The sequence below is a fragment of the Lingula anatina genome, chromosome 2, assembly GCF_051362555.1.
Source record: "Lingula anatina isolate TDL-2025a chromosome 2, LinAna3.0, whole genome shotgun sequence".
Classification (NCBI taxonomy): domain Eukaryota; kingdom Metazoa; phylum Brachiopoda; class Lingulata; order Lingulida; family Lingulidae; genus Lingula; species Lingula anatina.
The window spans coordinates 20,638,758-20,662,731 of NC_141768.1; the positions used below are offsets into that span (position 1 = coordinate 20,638,758).

General features: G+C 34.8%; 1 protein-coding gene across 5 annotated transcripts in view; it reads right to left on the reverse strand.

Annotated features, from left to right (window-relative positions):
* Nucleotides 1-23,974, reverse strand: part of LOC106156692 (uncharacterized) — a 56,842-nt gene that overhangs the window by 27,827 nt on the left and 5,041 nt on the right. The window contains exons 3-4 of one of the 5 annotated variants that reach the window (XM_087004112.1): nt 19,590-19,741; nt 6,809-6,912 (exon numbers count right to left, since the gene is read on the reverse strand). In XM_087004112.1, coding sequence (XP_086860238.1) covers nt 6,809-6,912; nt 19,590-19,652 — 167 coding nt within the window. In that variant the 5' untranslated portion in view covers nt 19,653-19,741. Of the gene's footprint in view, nt 1-1,333; nt 2,688-6,808; nt 6,913-10,845; nt 11,080-16,152; nt 16,323-19,115; nt 19,238-19,589; nt 19,742-23,974 lie in introns of those variants that run through there. The other 4 variants (XM_087004111.1, XM_087004113.1, XM_013532065.2 and 1 more) reach the window with 4 other exon arrangements.

Consider the following 23,974-nt stretch of genomic DNA (forward strand, 5'->3'; position numbering starts at 1 on the left):
GCATATAACCCAGAATATTTGTTCAATGGCTAGGAACTATCAGACTTCTATTAAAACCTTACAACTATGCCAGGAGTGCAGACAGGTTGAGGCCACAAGAGGTTGCTCAAACAACTGCTTGTTTCTTGCTTACAAGTAAAAGCAAGTTCCAGATCAGGTTCAAGTTCCTAGGAAATATTAGTACCTTAAACTAATTTATTATTTTTTTCTCATTATTATTTCTTGGTTATGAAGATTTTTGTTTAGCAATAGGGGTGACTTTCATCTAAAAAAAAAAAAAAAAAAAAAAAAAATCCCATAATTTAGGAATGCTGCACAAGTATTCTATGTATATAACAGTCATTGATTTAATTCTGTTATTATATAAAGTGGAGGGCATAAAGAGAGAGTCATAGTGAACTGGGCTCATGCTTTGTCGTGAAATTTGAAAAACATGAAAATGTTTTTCTTTCACATCTTTTTTGTACCATGGAGTTACATAACTGGTGTGTGTGTGTGTGTGTGTGTGTGTGTGTGTGTGTGTGTGTGTGTGTGTGTGTGTGTGTGTGTGTTCAATTGATTGAAGAATCTAAACCTGATTTTTTCATGAAATAGATATAAAACTTTCAAAAAAGAAAATAATAAGAAAGAAACTTAATCCACTTCTTCTCCAAAAGTTTTAGCAACAGAAAATCAATCCTAATGAACACAAAAAATTGCTTCTCATAATATAATAAAAAGGAAAAAACCTTCCAGTCCATGTATAAGGGAGTGTCATGAGGCATCAAGTCCCCATAAACTAGTCCCAGGCAGTACAAATCAATGAATGCTCGGAGATATCATGTCAACAAGCATTTGTGTCACTCACTGCCAACAGAAACAAATTTGACACAATTTATGAGCAGTGATAGTATCCTAACAGTGATACAGCATGTGCGTGTTAGGCCCTATGATTGCCTATTATCACTCGACACATAATCAAATCTGGGAGTTGATGACAGTTCTATATTCATAAACATTTATTTAAACATCAGCCTTTCAGTTTAAGTTTCATAAATAAAAAAACATAACAGGCTTTTTGTCTTTGGCACAATTCTGATTACTTTTTAGTTGTATGGGTTTCCTTTTTTAAGATCTTGTAAGCTGGATGTGCATACAAAAGGTCTTTTTTTTTTACACGGCCATGTCTGGCAACATCTCAATTTAGCAAGTCCTAAGCATCATTAAACAATTAGATATGCAAGTCACAAACTTTATGTCCCTGTTCTCTTATGCTCCTTGGCCAAGTTGAGGTGAAGTGTGATAACAACAGCCAAGTCTTACATCATAGCTATAAAAAAGTAAATCAACTTACAAGTTGGGCCTCGGTTGATAATGGGTCTGGTTGGACCTTGCCGATTTTTTTCGGCTATGATGCTGGGAAGAGTCGTAACAACAGCAACATACTTGTAGCCAGCGAGGCCAATGCTTATCACGTCGCATGGGTCTAGCAGGTATTCTTGGTCGGTGCTGCACTTAGTCCCATACCAGCTCACCATCCATCTCTCCGTCACTCACTCCAGGCACTAACTGAACAAATGCACTCTGAGAGTACACAGTAGCAACCCACATAACAAACCTCCCTTTGTTTTATACTTAAGGTGTTTCCCGAAAAAAAAAAAAAAAAGACTATTATATATGGACCATATTTGCAGCTCAATAAAGGAATTATCCCTCAGACTTCTGTAGTTGGATCTTGACAAGTCCCGAGTCTCAGAGCATGATTACAGCTGTCTATCCTTAGTCAACCAAAACACAATGTCTACTCGACCTGCCATCTGAGTTCACAAACTCCTAGTTTTCACAAGCACTGGCAAATGAATGTCTCTCTGTAATATCGCTGCACAAAATCAGACTTCCTTTCCAGTAAGAAAACGAAAATATCATGTGATTTTGCATGAGCATCCAGTCAGTAAGAAGTTGCCTTTCAGTTGGAAGCCACTTTTAAGATGAAAGCCTCAGTTCCTTCTCCGACTGCCACTAAGCGTAAGGATCTAGTTCTGACAACCTTTGAAGATTCATTGAGGTTCCTTCAGCCCTTCTCACCAAGGGCCCCATACCTGGGGTTGACTACGACCTGTGCAGATGATTGTTCAGATGTGCAAAAACTCCTGTCAACTTAGATTGAACACGTTAACCACATCCCCCTTTCCCTGCATGTGCTCCGTTCACCTCGTGCCAAGGATATATGCCAGAATAATCGTCTTATCTATCCGGCTTTTCTTTTTTTGGGAGCACATAACACACATAATCTTGCATAAGTGGATTCTATAAATTGACTCATCTGATCAGACCTCACTCCATCTGTGAAGGTAAAAAAAATTGCCGTGGGGAGAAGAAAAAGATGACGCCAGGTATTGTAGCATCAAACCAATATGTATCCGTCCGAGAAAAAAGTTCACCAAATGCCTGGTAACACCTCCCAAACATAAAGAATAGCAAAGTCTGGGTTATTTATCAGCTTTTTTTGCAACCAGAACAAAGTAAAATGATCTCACTTGTTGCCCACTTTGTGAAGCCACAAATATGAGGGAGCTTTGTCCCCCCATCTTTTCTACAAGGTAAGCCCTGCGAGTAATACTGTGTTGGGCCACCACAAAAATTCTCCAGGGATAAGATGTTTGATCTGCCCGGCTGGCGACACGCACTGTCTGAATCACCTGTTGCGGACAATTTTTTCCAAACAATTATATCACTCCAGCACATTACTTTCAACCTCAAGTTATTTATGCTGTATTGTATCATCTTTATGGGCTCTTATGCATAACAAGCATTTCTAAATTGATATTTCATTTCTAAAAAGTTATTCATAATTTGCAGATTATTTTCTATCAAAGAATTCATGTAGTAAACTTATTCAAATTACGTTTCCATTAATGAAAAGAAAACACGAAAGTTATTCCAGTAAAACACGGCCGAAAGCAACAATAAAAGAGAAATGGGTTTTTCCTATCTGTAGCAATTTTTTCATGGAATCAAGAAGTTACGTCAGCAGATGTATATAGCCACTCATCTATCAAGACACTTTCATTCTAACCTCTGTGCCATCTTTCAAACCCTGGCCAAATATTACCTGTTATAGTAAGTGTAACACTTCAAAATGTGGTAAGAAATAGAACCACCTACTGTTGAACTTTATTATTAATCACTACACTTGTTAACAAACTACTATACATTAGCCTTTAATAGTATGGAGGGTAACCTTTCTTAGTTATCTTCTCCAAACATGATTTATCTGCTGTCATCTGACTTAACCTACAAGCTGCATCTAGATCATTTTTTTTTTCAAAAATAAGACTCCCAGATTTTAATTAATGTCTTCCTGCTTTTTTGTAAACCAAGTCTGAGTTTATCTATTTCTGTACCTACTTATAATTCAGCAAAGAACCCAGCTGAGGAAGGGCATGTATTTTTTGGCTGCACTGATTGTACAGCTGTGGTTTACAAGTAGATAAGAAAAAAGGTAATACAATTCTGTCACAATATTTTCAACAAAAAAAGTAAGTTTTAGCAATCTTATTTATGGTCTTCACTCACACAATAAAAAGGTTTCAGCTTCTGCTCATCTTCACATCATCATTTGAGAGAGAGTCACACACCGAAGCTGAGAAAAAATGTGGTTTGAGGTGGGAGGATTATATTAACATATTGGTAAAGAAAAAAATCAGAATGGACAGACAGTATAAGCTAAAACTATAGCAGAATGTGCTTCTCACTAAAAACGAAAAAAAAAAAGAAAAGAAAAGGCGTTCATGGAAACTCCTGAATTGACAAAATAAAAGAAAATGAAAAATAAAAATAAAAATGCCAGGCACATCCAGCAATTAAGGATATTAAATTACTAGCTTGCTCAAGTCATTTAATTCAGAAGATATTTGTTAAAATTAACACTGTGACCTTGAAATCTAGGACAAGGTGACTCAATGGCCAATTCATACAATAGTCTATGAGACACCTGCAATTGGGGGACAACTCAACAAACAATGTCTTCAAAGGTATCTGTGCTCAAAATAAGGTGACCCCAGTAAAGTTTGTGACAGACAGACAGACACAGAAATAAAATTCCCTTTCTAATACACCTGCAGTGGTATTGCAATATCTAGGATACGCTATCACATGCTTAGCTAATTTTGGTGCTTTTGGTTTCATAGACCCAATCTGAGAACTGCTGGACATGGAAAAGCAAAATTGCACAGCTATATTTCATTTTTTTTTTTAATTTGTAAAATTGTAAAAGAGAATGAATTAAAATGCTCTCTCTCTCTTTGATCAATGGACATATGGACACAGACGGACGGACAGACAGACAGATACGTCCAGATGTACAATGATATGATTGGGTTTTTAATCTAATTGCAGTGAGACAGAAACATGGCATCCAACAACAGACAGAGAGGCAAAAAGAATTCCTGCATATGCCCTACTTAACTTGCATGGAGCTATCAAAACTGAAGAGATTTCAAATAAGAAAAAAAAGACTACTTATGGCAGTTGGAACTGGGGCAGTTTATTCTCTTTATTTACATAGACCTGTTTGAGATAATAAAGTCAACTTATGCTACTGTATATACATACATGTTAGTCTATGGCTTGAATAAAGGCAATTCTACCAGTGGACCTTATATATATATGATATCATATATAAGGTGGAAAAATAATCAATAACAGACAACAAACTATGGTAATTACCCATAAATTTCTAACATTCTAATATTTCACTAATTGAATATTTATCATTTTAGTGGTTCAGAAAAATGCACTTTCTGCAATGAACTCAAACTGCATTTCAATCATTATAGGTTTCACTCAAAAAACATTCCAAAGGGAGCTATTATATTATAGGTTGACCTGAATTTATTGAGTAATTACCGTACCAGTCAGAAGTAAAGAGAAATAAGGTGCGCTCCTCCAGACAGTCCTCAAGATATACTTAGAACAGATTAGTCTGAATAATACACAACTTGCCAACATATACCCCTGGGGCAAATTATGAGCCTGCATGAAAGAATTCTTATGAAACCCACAGTGTCAAGTCATAATAATTTCCTTGACTCTTGTATACATGCAAATTAACGTAACTTCAGAGTCGGACTAGTATCAATAGCAACAATCTTTCATAACAAGTTCAACTTTTACATCTATCACGAATTTTGGGGGTTTTACGTGGTGTCACTTTATTGTGCAGTACAATACATTGGTAATAATGGGCTATGAAAGGAGCATCATGTCAGGAAAGAAATATTACAATTAAGTCAACAATGTCTCATGCACAGCTGGGTGTATGATTTGGCTTGACATTGGTAGGTATGACTGCATTTCAGCAGGTTTTCAGTGTACATGTACATCTTACCTCAGATTATAGGGAACTTATGAAAATACAAAACAAAATGGATTTTTTGTTTATGTTGTTTTGGACTGTCTCATCAATATATTCCAGTTACACACATCCTTTCTCTGAGATGAAGTGATAAAAACAGCAAAGCAAAACAAAACATAAAATGTGCCAGGGGTCATTCATGCAAGCATGTAACTATGTTTGTATTGAGGAAAATAATTCAGCACTGACAAATTATAAGACTTCATTATCATTATTATCATTATTATTATTCCTAATCCAACTTTAATAAGCTATTTGGCTACTTTCAGAAAAAAAATTACTTAACCATTAAAACATCACAAGACTACTGTTTCACTTTCCAAATAATCTCCTGTGTATGTTTACTTTCACTAGTATCTGATTTTCAAATCTTGTCACTGTTATGGCTGAAAATTGATAGGGAGTTTTATCAACTCAAACAATGTGCATCTTGTCACTTCCATTATCTCTATTTTTTGTATGTGCACAAGTTTTGATTTCAGTACTGTTTATCACAGTAATAGGCAGTACTAAGCAAATGTTTCAAATATAAATATCTTTGTTAATTTTTTGTTCTTCTGTTACCATAGACAAATATCAGCAACCTGATATGAATGTTCTTTTTTTCTCTATTTTTGTCTTTTCAAAAATTCTGGTCTATCAATCAGATGATTGATCTTTGGTACCTTCACTCATACTTGTTAGAACTGTGCATTGATTGTAGATCAGTCTATAAGTTTGTAGTTTATTAAGTGTGAGCTTGAGATAAGGCAGAAAAATAGCAGAGAGCAAAGACTACAAGAACTGAAATAAAAACTTCATCTCTCTTTTCTGTCACTGAAAAATAGCTAAAGGTCTCTACCTCTAACATTTACGCAATTTATTGTTTTAAGATTGGTCAACATGTTTTGTGTCCTTTCCATACTTAATAAAGCAATGCCAGATATAATTGTCATATCTACTTAATTATCAAATCAGTAAATCATTTTATCTCATATTTTAAATGATTTTTACAGAGCAACATTAATGTTAATAAATACCATTATAATCAAATTACTTAGATTACTTAAATTAATTAGTTGACTCTTCAAATTTCCACTTCAGGATATAAATCATCTTGACTACAACATATTACAATCAGTTTTCTCTTCTTTTCTTTTTTTTTTTTCTTTTTTTATATCACCTGGGGCCTCTTTCGCAGAATTTAAGCCTAGGCCCAGTTTTGATGGAAAAATAGAGGGGTGGATCCAGAGATATTTTCTGACAGTCTTCCAAATTTTCTTCGTTGTTCCATCCTCTTTTTTTAACATCTTCTGACAAAAAAAAAATGCCTGTCAATGTAAACTTGAAAAATTCTGACCATCTTCTAGAAGACCTAGATGACAGCTTCCGTCCACCCCTGAAATCTAATTCTAACCACTAATCTATACCTACCTGACATCCTTCCTTGGCGATTCCTCTGGATAAATGAGAGGGAAGTTGTTGTCACACAAGTCGTTCAGAAGGATGTCCAGGTCAGTGGAGATACTGCTCAATAACTGCAATAGAGAGAGAGAGGAAAAAAAATGAACACTAACTGTTATTATAAGTCATACAAACACACCTGCACTAACTTTGCTCTTTTTAAGTACATTTTGGTTGGTTTAGTTTGCAAAGGCATTCACATTACAATTAACCCAAATACTTCTGGACAGATCTTGAATGCCGTGTGAAGTTTCTCAAGATATACATATATATATATATATATATATATATATATATATATATATATATATATATATATATATATATATATATATATATATATATATTGATTAAGTTACATCATGATGGGTCCTTAGTATGGTCAAGCAGATTCCATTTGAGACTGATTGTAATCAACTTTTAAAAAGGCTGACAACAAACTGTAAACCTTGCAGGATGTAATGCAATGTGCACCCTCCTGTTTTGTAGACAGATTCATTTCAAATTTAAAACTGGTTTAGAACAGACGTATAAAAGATGTAGATTTAGACCACCACACACGCCTCATGTGGTCCTCACATAATTGACATTATATACTATTCAATGTAGATTTAGCAAAGATATAAAACGGGCTTTAAGCAATAAAAACACTTAAAGAAGGATAAACTCAATTAATGTTCTTTTGCTCCACTGCAGAATTAGTGCACACTGTAAACAAGTACCTAAAACTTAATAAAAATTAGGTTTTGATAACTAAAACATGGTTATAGAAAAGCAAACCATCAAATTAACTAAAGCTGGTTTCCAGTGGAGATGGATAAATCTGTTTCATAGCAAGAAAGAAACAGTTAAAGCAATAGTTACTTCATTTTAGTGGTAACCTGCACATTTATCTTGCACTGAAACTGACAACAAGGCAGCAAAGCTGTCAAATGTACAGACAAAAAGCAGGAAATAACAAAATAGGCTACTGTCAATTCTGATGTAAAAGTACATTATGTTAAACTGCAAATTCAACATCAAATTTTAATTATGCTCAACAGGTAATACCAATGTAAGTAAAATGTGTAACAAACATAAGGCTTCAGGCCCATGGGAGTTCAAGTTCACCCTTTGAAAATGTAAAACTTCCAGAAAAAGAAGTCAATTAGACTGCTTTTCCAACTCAGGCTGCATTTTAGTTCTGTATTTCTTTTTTGAAAGTTTGGCAATTATAAGTAACATGGTTTTCCCATAATGGTCATCATGGCAGCAGCACCCAAAATTGTGTTTTCTTCTATTCTGATGCAATATTACATAATGGTTACCAGCATAATGACAATCAATTTTGTAATAATAAAATATATGTATCATGGATTTTCAGAAATTGTGACAAGCATGGGTCTTCAAGCCTGTGGAACTTCAAAGTCACACCTTGAAAATGCCAATATGTGAAAAATTAAAATTTCACAAAAAAACTGTTTAACTGGCAGATTGCATTGCCTACTGAAGCTATATTTTAGTCCCATGTTTCTTTCCTGTAAGTTTGAGAACAGTAAGTGACATGGTTTTTCTTAAATGGTCATCATGGGAGCAGTGCCCAAAATAGGTTTTTTCAAATTTTGATGCAATATTACATAATGTTTAACAGCATAATGACCATCAATTTTTAATAATAAAATATTAGTATCATGAATATTCAGAAAATGTGACTAGCAAAGGTCTTCAGGCCCATGGAACTTTAAAGTCACAACTTGAAAATGCCAAAATGTAAACAAGACAGCACTGTTCTGAAATGTTTTTTTTTTTCCATTTTTAACATTTTTTAACATAAAACAAAATTAACAGTTTACTGCCATTTTTATATGATCAACTAAAAAAATTGATGAGATGGGAAAAATATCAATGGAGCAGTGTTAAATGTCCAATTTCTTCCATTCTGAGATTCTGAACATAGTGAATGATTGAATCTGACAAATTGCAATGATATGAGTTTATTTCCATTTTCAAAACTTTATTACACAATACACGATAACAAATTAAACATCATTTTTATAAAATCAACTAACAATGTTGTAAAGATGCAGGAAATATCAAACAAACACTTTTATGTATCTTATTAATTAAATAATGAAACTGTTAACATGCCTAAGAACTGAATCTGAGAAAATGTGCAAAAAAAAAAAAAAAAAACATAACTTTTTAAATAATGGCCCAATTATGCTGATCTTTTAACTCAACCTGCGTTTTAGCAGGATTGACCACTTCTGTGAGTTTAATGACAATTGGCCTATCTGTTTTTCTTATATTGTGTTTACAGTGTTGCATATATGCTGAAAAATGAAAAAAAAAAGCATAACTACTAATATATTGGCCTGATCATGCCGATTTTCTAACTTGACCTGCGTTTTAGTAAGATAGATTACTCCTGTGAGTTTCATGACAACAGGCATATCGGTTTTCCTTGGAATGTGTTTACAGTGTTGCATATATGCTGAAAAGTGAAAAAACAGCATTACTTCTACAATAATGGCCCAATCATGCTGATTTTCGAACTTGACCTGCGTTTTATGAATATTCATCAGCTCTGTAAATATAAAGCCAAAAATTAAAACTGCCTTCCACTTATCGTGTTTACAATGAAGGTGCACGGCGCTGGCGCCGGAGATGACGGGGACGACAGACGCAGGTGATGGCAATATGTACAGACACATTTATATATATTTACTGTACTGTTTGAGAACAGTAAGTGACATGGTTTTTCTTAAATGGTCATCATGGGAGCAGTGCCCAAAATAGGTTTTTTTCAAATTTTGATGCAATATTACATAATGCTTAACAGCATAATGATCATCAATTTTTAATAATAAAATATTAGTATCATGGATATTCAGAAAATGTGACTAGCAAAGGTCTTCAGGCCCATGGAACTTCAAAGTCACAACTTGAAAATGCCAAAATGTAAACAAGACAGCACTGTTCTGAATTTTTTTTTTTTTTTTTTCATTTTTAACAATTTTTAACATAAAACAAAATTAACAGTTTACTGCCATTTTTATATGATCAACTAAGAAAATTGATGAGATGGGAAAAATATCAATAGAGCAGTGTAAAATGTCCAATTTCTTCCATTCTGAGATTCTGAACATAGTGAATGATTGAATCTGACAAACTGCAATGATATGAGTTTATTTCCATTTTTGAAACTTTATTACACAACACACGATAACAAGTTAACCATCATTTTTACAAAATCAACTAACAATGTTGTAAAGATGCAGGAAATATCAAACAAACACTTTTAATATCTTATTAGTTTAATAATGAGACTGTTAACATGCCTAAGAATTGAATCTGAGGAAATGTGAGAAATATGCTGAATAGTGAAAAAACAGCATAACTTCTACAATAATGGCCCGATCATGCTGATTTTCGAACTTGACCTGCATTTTATGAATATTCATCAGCTCTGTAAATATAAAGCCAAAAAGTAAAACTGCCCTCCACTTATCGTGTTTACAAGGAAAGTGCACGGCGCCGGCATCGGCATCGGCATCGGCGACGGCATCGGCGACGACAGACGCAGGTGATGGCAATATGTACAGACACATCTGTGTCTGTACATAAAAATGTTTGGTCTGAAAGTTAAGACCAACTTTCAGTCTTGCAGTCTTATGTGAAATCAGCCCATGGGTAGGAAGCCAATCTTATGGCATACAACTTACCTCAACCTTTAAAAAAGGGTTTGTGTGGGACAAAAGAGGGATTGGAATTTCTCCCAATGGTGGGCTTATCATAATCAGACAGCTCAGTGACATGTGCAGTAACAGTTCTAATTTAGACTGACCTATCTAGACTGGAAACAGACCTTCAGAGACATTCTCTTTCAGAGACTGTTCAAACAGTTTCTTAATCATTTTCATTCATTTCTTAATTATAAATCATTTTCAAATTACTTACTTATGACTAACAGGTTGTTTTTTGAGCATATTAAATTTTAACTTGAACTCAAGATTGTAACACATCACCTGGTCATGAAGTTGTATGTGTATGCAACTTTGAGTAGCATCAAAACAATCCAAATGATTCTGTTTTTGCAAATATCCACAGAAGCTAGGAAGACTTTGCTTTTGAAAAGGTCCATTCCATTTTCTTGAGCCTATCTTCTCCCTGTTGGACTGACAATTCAACTCAGCTGCCAACTCATTAATAAGAAAATCAAACTCCAATAATGTTGCCTCTATCATTGTTACATAAATCTATACAGAAGTATTAGAAATTCAAGAAGATCTCAAATACTGAAATACAATGCAAATCCTATTTCATCTTGAATATTTGTAGAGCAAAAGATGTTGCTTGATACACTGTATTCCTCCTTTGGTAAACTATGTCTATTATCCTTGATTGACCTTAGAACATGCATTCGAATGTCCTGATAACTAAACAAATAATGACTGACAGACCGTAAAAGTCACAGCATGTCATTTTCACATATAATGTACTCGCTGTAGTGTCTTATCATTCCTTATTTTCCCATTTCCAGTCTCCCCTCAGGCAAAGCATGTCCTCTCACAGATGTCCTCAGAGTTTCAGAGACCTTCGCTTTATTTACATATAATCTGCTGGATGACAGACGGCTCCTAGCAACAGACCACTTCCTGAATCACACTGTTGCTAATCAAACACAGGCTGTCATTTCCCAGAATTATTCCCCAGAGGCCATATTTCTACACATTCATAGAAACAATTACGCCAGGCAATACCACAGAATATTCTTTCAATGGTGCCTATGGTGTCCCCAGTTCGTCATTCAATTTCCGCAGGCATTTCAACAGCATTATTTCCTTGAGGATCTATAATGACACATTCAGATAATGCCTTCCTATTTCCAGGTTCACCTCAGACTACCTCCACAGAATAACAATGGGTGATCCGATAAACTAATATTTCGAAGGAATGTCCCCACCCTCCCGTCATCTAGCCTTTCATTGCAAACATCAGCCATGCAGCAGAGGCAGAAAGCCTCACACTGCCTGGCAACAACAGCGATTTCTACAAGCGACATGTGAACTGGAATCTTAACAGGAATCCTTGTATTGCCACTGAAACAGGTGTTTCATTTGTGCAAGGGGTAAAAGGTTTGTTTCACAATGACAGCAATGCTAAATGGGGGCAGTTTTAGAATTCCTATTTATTGTGTCATTGCAAAGTACAAGACTTCAGGGGTCATTGCTAGTACAATCCACTGGTGCATGGTATGGTGACAATTCATGGGAAACATTAGGTCTAAATTTGAGTAAATATGTACGTACTTCCCCAACCAAAAACCCAATTAGTAATCATAGAATTATTTTGGTTCTTTTGAATATTACATGTCTCAACCACTGGACCTGAAGAAATCCATGTTTGCCAAATGGACATGTATACATATTAGTACAAACCAAGTGTGTGGGTCTATGTGGCTTTAAGAACATTCTTGGACAACATTAGCATTGAATGTTTTGTAAATATGAAAACATACCCCCACCACATATCCGGTCTATTAGATGTATTATCTTTGTGGCAGAGAGAAAAAACCACCAGTTGACATGCTTTGACTTGGAGATGTGAAAATTTGTTATTTCTTACATAGATGTAAAAATAATCTCGACATTCATGTGAAATTGATAAGTAAATGAGAAAAATACCTTTCTTAAAGTTCTCAATAAAAGATGAAATAAAAACGTGAACCTCTGATATTGGACAGAGACAGATCAAGAAAATAACCTTTATCATCATTTCCTCTATAGCATCAATTTCACCCAAGCTTCCAAACAATGTATTATTCAACACCTTGCAATACAATATTCATCTTCAATACACAAAGCTGTTATCACAAACACACCAATATCCATCCATTCAGACACCTGCTTCATCCTAACTTTTCTTTCACTAAAACCCAATGTAGTATAGATCACAGGCTATTAGGAGTGGTCCTTGGGTTTGTTCACATAAGCAATCAGGTACATCTACCTATAATCAGTTTTCAAGCAGTCTTAACAAATTGGGAGATAATGACAACATTATAGCACATTTAACTGAGTTAGCAGCTTATGGTCAATCTTTTATATCCAGTTTTGACTAAATGAGATAGTTATGTTTTCAGTAACTTAACTTTCATTTGCTAGGTTTTCACAAATTCCAGACCAGTTTGGAACCGCTATAAAACTGGCTCTATGTGAACTGCCCTAATGTGTCCTAGGATTGGTCTGAGAGCCACTATTACCTAGATATGGGAGCACAGGAGAGGAATGTACACACATTTAAGTTATATAGTATTGATTTCCAGGAAATGAGGTTTTTAAGGCTTGGTCATTCAGTCTGCATCATGATTACCTGGATTTCAGAGGAACATTGCACTTCCGATGAACTCCGAGACCAGACATACAAGTAAACATTGAGATCTAGTGGAGGTTATTTCTAGGGAGCTAAAATACTCAAGCTTATATTCACAAATTGGTTTTATAAATTATGTACCAAAATTTATTATAAAACAAATAAAAAATACATTTAAGGATTTTTCCTTAATATGCAACACAAACTTTTTTCACTGCATTAAGTGCAATAAAATTCTGTAAAAACTTTGTTAGCATCTAGGTTTTCATCCACAAATACTGTCTTCTCTTAGTTTTCTTTTCTTTCTGAATCAGCCAAATAAACTCAAATGATACTAATTCCATAAGAAAATAAATGAACAGTTACCCTACCTGTATTAGCTATATGGCCAGCATGTATGCAGTACTTGTGCAGTTAAAACCAACTGCTAACTGCAAATGCATGTCAATCATTGGATGTTTCACAGAAACCAGAAAAAGCAACATAGACTTACTAAAGTAAATACAAGAACGTTCCCAATTGGTAAAACAATTCCATTTGACACAAAAATGGAAAATTATGCAATTTTGGTTGATTTGCCATTATTTTGGAAAAAAAAAGATTGGTCAGGCTCGAAATGTGAATTGACTAGATAGGTGAATCCAGCATAGAGCCCATGCTGAGAAATCCAACTGACTACTGGAAACAAATGCCAATCACATGTAATTCCTTGAAACCAGTAAGACACACTGCTGTAAAATGTTCAGCAATGAATATATGATTTTTATCCCATAACTCATACCTCATAAAAACTCTGCTGATTTGTCCCCAATTTGAAAAAATAAAATAAAATGAACCTTATATGCTATAACTCAAGGGACCAGCATTCATTCAGCCAGGACAGCATTCATTCAGCCAAGTTAATGTTAATGGACTACAGCAATCATGGATTACTACTGTTCCAAACAGTGGAAATTTCCTAGAAACCAGCATAAGGCAAATAGGTATTGCCAGGTATGGTTCTGAAAAGGTTGAAATGGCAGAAACAGCAGTATGGTGGTCAGTACCTTAAATTTAATCACTTAAAACAAATGGGAGGCATATACCCTGTTCACACTACAGTTGCCAAAATGCGCATTTCTATAATTCGGATTTTTCGTAAGGAATCCGATTCGGTATTGCGTTCACACTCGCTAAGCGAATCCGAATCCCACGTTGAAAATTTCAGGTTTAACTTCCTGTTTTGAACACTCGCGCATGCGCCGCACAGGAAATCTTAATATATCAACAAAAATTTGTGACGACAAATGCAACTCAAAAGACATTCCAGCATTCTTGAGAAGTATAAGGTGGCAAAATAAGTTTGTTTCCTCATGTTGTAGTGAGTGGTGACCTCCAAATACGTTTGGTGCAATCGCTAAAGTAATAAACCAGCGAACATAGATACCCGCACTTATCTGCACACATGCGCAGTAAGATCTGTACAGGTGTCGATCCCGGTAAGTTATCCGGATCGCGCTTAGAAATCCACCTCGCTTGCAGGATTTTGAAAATGCGCATTTTCAAAATCCTCTTGCGTTCACACTACTGCATTTATTCGAATTGTGACCTAATTCGCAACTTATCCGGATAACTGAGCGTAGTGTGAACGGGGTAATAGATATTAAAATCTGGATATCTACAATTTGATGATTCGGTGAATGAAAAAACAAAAGAGGATACTCTTCAAATCTCATGTCAGGCAATTCCAGTTGACATCATGTCAATTTTCTAGTGCACAATAGTATAGCCCTATTAATTTTTATAATTAACTCAGTAATGGGCAACACTGGCCTGTATATACACAAACTTTTTTGAAAAAATGAACTGTAACACATTGCAGACTCAGCTTTTGAGTGCAGATACAGAATTGCCTTCAGCACTCATATCTATTACTGTCCAGTTCTATCATCAGAACTACCTCTGCCAACCTTAATTAGATTAGGATCGGGCATTGCTAATCACCACCTTTCAACAGTCACTTCAAAGCTAATTGCAGGCACTGTAATTGCCATTTCTCATACTGCACAGCCCAGAGGCCAGCTGAAACACTGAAAATTAAAATCACTCAGACTGACTTTTTTTTTTAAAAAAGCCTAACCCCCTGGATGAAAAAAAAAGGGAAATATATTTTTGTTCAGCTATTTTTCAAGTGGTTAAGAATAACATGTGGAAACCACTTGTCCATAAAGAAATATGTTGAAGCTAGTTCAAAGACTATTATTCTTATGTTTTAACTCGTATAGCTTCTTTTTTTATTCAGTAATACCACAATCACATAAAACCTACTCTTACATAATACTGTTTTAGAAAAATAGCTGAAAATGTTTAACCAGCTTTAATTTTACATAACAACAATAAATAGGCATAAAACTCAATTATTTTTCAAAGAACAAAGAAAATCTTCATCCCCTGGTGGAAGTCCTACACACATACAGAGAAATGATTGAGCCTAGAATTTCTGACCAGAGAAAAACTTCATCCCAAGCTCACAAAAAGAGCTGACTAGAGGTTTCCCTAATGTAAATATGCCTTCAAATCATCATTTTGACACAGACAGATAAATGTCAAACAAAGGACAGAAACCCGCAGGTAAAAACCAGTTTAACTCCCTCAAAGTAATAACAGGCCTTTCAAAAACAGTGAAATGAAAAACTCTGTATCTGCTAATGTTTACATAAAAATCCCACGACTTTGAAGTGGGGAATTAGCCATTCCTGTGGAATCCTAACATAAAAGCATGCTGACTTTAGTCACGATCTCTAATATTTTCCTCCCATCACCTAAAACAACACATAACCCTGCTTGTCCAGATGAACAGAGAGAGAGACAGATACATTCCAGACACTGACAGTTCTTCTCTAACTAACAAACCACATCATTTTCTCCCTGGCTACACCAGTCAATTTCATTACTTCTGCTCTGTTGGAAAGGCTACTTACATTCTTGACTCTGGATTCCTTCATTTCCCCCCTGAATATTCCCAGTACAACTTCAGCAGTCTCTGAGCCTGCGGACTGGTCTGAAATAACTGCCTACTTTCTTACACCTTTAGTATGAGTAATAAAGAAAGTGACATAGAGTTCACTATTATTGGGATGATCCACAGAGGAACCAGACCTAGTCCTAGCCAAAAATAGCTGCCTAGCTACTAACAAAACCCCATAACCAAGGATAGACCGAAACTTCTGCCAATCCCCAAAACAAACCACAAACAAGTTTACCACATGGAGGAAGCCATAATCCAGACCCCATATCACCCTGGACTTGACAAATGGCAGCCCGAGTCAAAACTATGGCTACATTCATGTCAGAAAGCTCGAACATTCATCAAACTGTTTGGATTATTCATAAAGCAATGTTTGTATCTTTGGGTTCATTGATATATCTATCTTTCGGTTCACTGCCTCAGAAAATAATGGAGTCTGTATCATATCCGAGGGATTTATAAGCATAAATATATCTCAATCAAAAGAGTGCCCAGTTACAAATTAACATGTCAACAATTTCCTGAAACAAGAAATTACTTTGTTCAAGTTAATTTCCATAGACTTAGATAAAGTACACTTATCATAAAATAAAAAATGTATTCCCAGCTGTTGAGTCCAGAATAGCCATATATGAATTTAAGAGAATGAAATTATTTGTCCTGACATGAAGAATAACTGCCATTTTCAGGAGCATTTGAATTAGTAATCCCCATAATAACTACTGTATTAAAGATCTTTCTTCTTAAAAAACTATTTCTTTGGGATCAAACTGAAGCAGGTTCTTTCCAGTGATTTGGTATCTAAAATAATTTAGAAACTATCTGAAAGCATACGTGTCTGAAATGGCAACCGTTGGCAAAACAAAATAAACATCCCTCACAGGACATCTCAGATTTTTCCTTTTTTTCTTCAAAAATTACACTCCTATAAAAAATAATTTGAAATTGAGCAGAACATTGAATTGTTATGCACTGTGGAGTTATACGTTATGAGTAGACTGTGATTTTCACTGAAAACTGTACATTCCATCTCAGCTGCAGTGATATCTATCCAGAGCTCTGGCCATATCACTGCAACTGTGGACCCTACACAGAAATTGAAGAGAAGGAGATCAATGAGGGGGTCTGGGGACTGGCAATCAATAAACAGTGCTGTAGTTTTGGGTGGACTTTTTTCAAGTAGAAAAAACAATACAATACTCTGCCTTTTCTTTGTTGCTGATTTCAGTATAAGTACAGCATACAAGCATATGAAAATTTAGAAATTCTTTGAAGGAAAATTTTATCTACTCAAATGAAGTCTGAAATGGTAAACACAAAAACCCCCTTGACATAAAAAATAAAATGAAAAAGTCTTGCCAAGGAATAAAATTAATTTATTATGTCTATAAAATTATGAAAAGAAAGTCTTTAGTTTGACTAACATTTTTTTTTCATTTGAATATATAATTTAGAATAGATAATTTGATAAAAGCGAAAGTAGGATGGTAAGAGCCCAGTCAAAGCAGATGTATGGATTTTCAAGATGCTTAGTTCCATTATTGTATCAACTTCCGACTTGTTTCACATTTATGATGAGATAACTGGACAGTTTATCAGAACCAGCAGACATACCAAATTATTCACACCAGCTTGCCATACATTAATCAATATATATCATCTCTGTAGAATTGCTGAAACACATTGGGTGTTGTCTACTGCTTTCATCTTTTCTTGCAGGAATTGTGTAAGTTATTCAAACTAGAACTTGCCCACAGGACATAAAGTTAACTCTCAAAACATCAAAAACCTTTCATGTATTTTGAATCGATTTTTTCTTGGAAGGCTTTATAGCAGACAATTACTATATATTTGGTGCTTTAACTATTTTGTCCCAACAAGCAAATTTACTCCAAAATATCAAATTCCTATTATACATTACAGAAATACATAAAATATTCATTTGTCTACTGTATTCAAAAGAGCAAAGCGATTTTCATTTATTATAATATAATGACACTGCAACCAACTTTTACAAATAAAATTCATAGGAAATATCTTGAAAGGATCAGCCTGTACAGGGTGTACTTCCTCCAGCTCTGCGAGACTACAAGTTGATTCTCATGTATCACTAACTACACAGAGTCAGGTACTTAAGCATGTGCATGAGCAAACATTGCTATTTCATTAACTCTTCCAGACTGAAAAACTAATAATCTTCAACTCTTCAAAAACTCCCAGTAATAGGCCACTTTAATCCCTGGATTCACCCAATCTGCTCCCCAATCTGCATAACTTGTGAATATAATTCCACGAAATATTCAAACAAACTTCGTCTGAAGGAAGGTTTTGTAAAAATTACAAACAGAAAGTAGACAGCTCACAGCAAACTTCACATCAAAGGTAAACTAATTGAAAGCAATGCAGAAGTGATTAGTTGAGCCGAGGCAGGTGAATGAAATGCAAACCACACCTGACACCAAGCACTGGTGAGGTGCAATCAAAAGAGAAGAAGTGCAGATGAAACAGACAGCAGTAAAACCAACGACTTTTCAGGCATGCACACTGCTTAACTGAAATCAGATGCAACACACAAACACAGTGAAAAGCTGTTAAAAATCAAACAGAAAGAACAAAATTGAAAGCCACAATCAAGCTAGCTAAAGATGTGAACATCATGTTACCTCCTCAGTGTGATCTTTTCCATAATTCTTCTCCTGTCCACAATAGTTCAGAAAGTTAGATGGCACATGCATGCATGTTTGTTCATGTGTGCATGCATGTGAAAGTTAAGCAAGTACATTTGTAATGTATGTGTGACATGTATTATGTCCTTATAGACGTTTGTACATCTGTGTCATGAATAATTTTCTTGAACACGAACACACACTCATGTACACAAGTGCATGTGCGTGCCAACACATGTGCACAACTCACCAACAGGTAGGCCGACAGTCTCTTGCCTACAGGAGTGTAGGTGCCACTGTCAGAATCATCCTGCGAATCAGTCTCCATGCTGTCTTAATCTACGCAACAACACCCTCCTTTCCTTCTGTCAAGTCATCACTGCCATACCGTGAATTCTATGCACAGAATATAGTGAATCATATATAATCTTGACTAAAACCCTGCAGCCCCACTAGTAAAAGTCTCATGTGAATCATGGATTCAGCCACTCGGGGAGGAAGGATGCTGTTAATTGCTTGAGTGGTAGAGTCCAAATTGCATTTGTGATACTGCAGCTTATAAGAGCTTCTACGGATGGATAGACTGATGGTGGACCCCACAATTTGTTATTGGAATCACTCTAGTGAGATATAGCTAAAAGCAAGCAGCATATATATTTCTAGTTGGTAGTGGCAGCTTAAGCATTAACCTCACTGCTGGGCAAGTAATTTTCTGAGAGCTTACTGTGAAATACTTGGAGCTGTAGTAATCTGGTTCTTGTGGACTGCTGACAGGGTTCTGTGCCATTGTTTTCACTGCTGGTGATGACAACCCTCTTTACTGTTGCAGCCAGTATTGGAGAATTCTTCATCAAAAGGAGATGCTGTGATCTGGATCTTTAAATATAAGAAAATATTGTTTATCATAAATTATCTATATAAATCTTTAATGTTTTGGTTTTGTAAAAGGTTTATTTTTACTTAAATGTGAGCATATTTTGTATCCAATTTAAAATGGCATTATTATAAAACAATTTTTTGTTAAATAAGTCATTGAAAAATCAATTAAAGGGACTCCTTTCCTCATGCCGCATATGTTACATGATAAAATTTTTTCAAATAATACTCTCCATAAGTGGATATAATGTATCTATCCTCCCTAGAAACATCTTGAACTTTCCCATTGCACTATGAATGTCTATATCTTCTTCTCTTCACTAATTGTTTAGCATATTGACCAGACCAAATGTAACACAAATGTCACCTCCTCAACGGGGATTTTTCCTAATGGCTAAGTGTATGTTTAGGAACTCTGTATTGATTAGGATGACTGGAGTTACAACACCCCAGGAACTAGGCATACATCCAAATTCCTTGTATATTGTATGTGTCTGCTTGATGATGATGATAATGTATTCATGAAGCCAATGATAGATTTTAATAAGAGTTATACACTATCTAATATGCTGTTAATATATCTTTAATATATCTATTAAAGAGTTGCAATGAGAGAGAGAGAGAGAGAGAGAGAGAGAGAGAGAGAACCATAAATGATGCATAAAAAGCTCATAGTATATGTACGTATTTAGGAAAGCAAACCAATTCCTAACAATATATAATCTGTATCTATAAACATGAGTGACAGGCTTTCAAACTTGAATCTGAGAAATATTAAGAGTAAGATCTAGGTGAAGTTATCAAGAAGTCTCACAATCTGATTAATATTGGAAACCATTGATTACCACAGTCCTTCTGATTGCATCTGTGCCAAATATCAATACAATTAGCACTCAAGAACTTGTAAGATGTCTGCTCCAATCTATAAGACCTTATGCACATAAAATATTGAACTTGTTTGCAATAATAAGAACAATCATCCTAAGAAAACAGAGTTTCATTACACATTCATTCCAAAGTCATGCTTGGTTAATTAATTCATCAATATCATCAAACAAAAAAATCACTCCAGGCATAAAAATTCTAGCTTTTTGTCGATAATGAACACCATTATAACTCAAAGAACCCCTCATATTCTTAGAAAGTCATTCTGTGCAGAGAGAAGCATAAAGTCATTTTACCTAAGGTGCACATTAGCTGCTTTCAATGAGGTGTTAAAAGTAAATGGATAATTTTATTTGCACAAGAATTACCACAAATGGACACAAACTTCTAATAACTGCACAACAATATTTTGAGCAAAACTACCATACAAAAGTAAGAGATGGAAAATAACTATTTTTATTTTAAAAAATCAGCTTATTAGATTTACTCTAGCATGTACTTGTTTTAAAGAAAAATCATTCTCATCTTATTTGGTAAAAGCAATTATAACTTTTTTGTAAGAGCATTTGGGAAACAAAATAAGTAGAAAGTACTGATAACAAGTAGCAGATCCAAAGAATTCCATTCTTAAAGTAAGTCTGAACCCTGTTTCACAGAAGGCACTATGTCAAAAATTGACTGATTATGTTACAAAAACACCTTACAAGCTGCTTATTATTTTTATATTTATTTTTAAAAACCCTAGGACTAAATTCCAATTGTCTAAGACTGATTTTTAATCAGAAGCCAGTTACCACTTTAGATATGCCAGCTATATCTATCATGGGCAAAAATCAAACACCAATTAACCAATATTACAAGGTCAATTGTGCCTTTTTCATGATCTCAGTTAAATAATGTAAGCCGGGTTCAAAAACCTATGTCCATTAATGAAACAGACCCTACGTTTTAAAGTAAAAGCACTTCGTCATCATCACATGTTGCGCCACGTCCTAAAATGAATGTAATGTTATCACATATCACGAGGATATCTAGTATCCTTTCTCTTCAAAAGAAGAAGCACTCAAGTTACAGTTTTCCAGACAATGCAGACCTCTCTTAAAAAGAAAAATTGAAAAAATATAAATGAAACCAAATAGATTTTGATCTGTCACTTCCTAAATTATGATATCTACATGCTGACAAATCAACTGTTTCTAAAAATGGTACCAGGTGATCCTCTTTACTGATGAATTATATATATCTTAGTTCACAAACTTTTTTAAAACATACAAAACCAAACTACTTTTGCCAATGCAAAACGTAAAAAATAATAAACTGAAATAAAATAAAACTAAAAAATCTTTTAAAATATTAGGAGCCCAAAACTCAGTTCATTTATCCATAATTGCCAATCCTGAAAATTTAATCAAAATGTGTGAAGAATATTTTTAGATATCTTATCCAAAAACAAACTGAGCCAAAGCTGATGAAAACACAGCCTCCAATTTGGCAGAGGTAATCATGTTCAAATACCTCACAATCTAATGGTGAATGTTTGTAAAAGGGATGTGTAAGTGTGATAGTTGAGACAAGTGAAGCTATTAGCAGGTGCGATGGCCACACCTTGTTTCGACCTGCTTTGGTTAATTATTAAATACATAAGCCCCTAGCCAATACAAACTTAAGCTGGTCAAGTAAGTTATCATTCAAGGACTGCCATCACTTTAAGTTTAATAGTGCAATTTCTGGGAAATAATAGTTTGAAAACATAAACAGTCTTTTATCATGTCATCAGTGTTACATCTAAAAACAAAGATACAGTATCAAAAAATAAAATTCAATAAGCTTAAATGCTTTCACATGGTAGCAACAACTATAATGTATTCTTACCCTGCTTGGGGGGGGGGGGAGAGAGGGTATTAGTTTGCTAATGCTAAACGCCTTGTTATCAGAGATAGCAGAGCACTAGGTGATATATAAAATTCCCCAAAGAGACAGCTTTAAGGAATGCACAGCTCATACATGAAATTGAATTAAAGTTATACCATGGCTCAGTGCAATCCATCCCTGCTGATAATTACTTGTCTCTCCTGAGTTTACTGCTTTTGACAGCTCAGCTATGGTCAATTAGCAGTATCTGAACCTCATTATGACAACCCTCTGCCTGTGACTTCATCACTATTTCTGATGCATAAAATCTTCAAAATGATGAGTAAAAAAGTCATACTGGCACATTTTTGTGTAAACATAAAAGCTATTTTTCACACCAAAGATAAGCAACGCCTTTGTAATTCACTGTGCATTTTAACTATACAGATAGTAAGCCTATGAATGTGAATCACGTATAATGCTTCATAAGGTTATTATCAATTCAAGGTTAACTACAAAAAATCATATTTCACATTTCATATTTTTTTTAAACAAAGAGGTCATGAATTCTCTCACACATGGTTATGTAGGTGCCTAAACTCACAAGTAGCATGGTCAATAAGAACCTGCAACTTAGCTTTCAAACTTTTGGGAAACAATTGAAAGTGAAATGACCATACTGTTTTTTGTCTTTTTAAGGGGATCTTAAAAAGGGTGGTTAGGGGTAAGAGTTTGGGGTGAATTACTTGATAAAACAGTGCAAAGCATAAAGCATTATGTTTTTGTTATCACCCATGACATGGGTCATTCAGCAACTATGTCATTTATAAAGAAAAGAATCCCTAATACTATGGCAATTTAACTACTGTAATATCATAAACTGTTCACTGCTTCTAACAATATCACAAAACCTATCAGTGAGTCTCAGTCTCTCCATTTTATACAGAATGCACAGCAACAAACACTTAACAAAGAATTATTTCTCAAGGCCTCATCTAGTGACTGAAAGACAACATTAAATACCACTTCAACTTCAACTTACCCTGGAAGCGAAGTCACAACTAGACAATCAAGGCCCCAGTGCTAACATAACAGGTATACACACATAGCTTCAGTAGTTAACAGGTATTTTGCATTTAAATGATAAATGTGATATGAAGTGTCAGGTTTCCCTTGTTTACTATTCCTATTCTACAGATTATAGTCAGAGAACTGTGCTGTCTATCCTTCTTAGGCACCTGTCTGTCAAACTATAGGTGTGTAGGGGTAGTCAGACATGGGCCATTTTCAGAATGTTTTTCATCCTAAATTGTACTATCAGATGTCATACTGCTTCAGAGATGAAGGGCTGGTCTCTCTGTGATCAGAGTCACTGATGACACATTTAGTCCTTGTCTAAATGTGCCAAATGTGGCTACCTTAAAGATAAAGCATTCAACCTTGACATGATTTATTCTTGTTGACCGAACTGCCATATATATATATATATACATATAT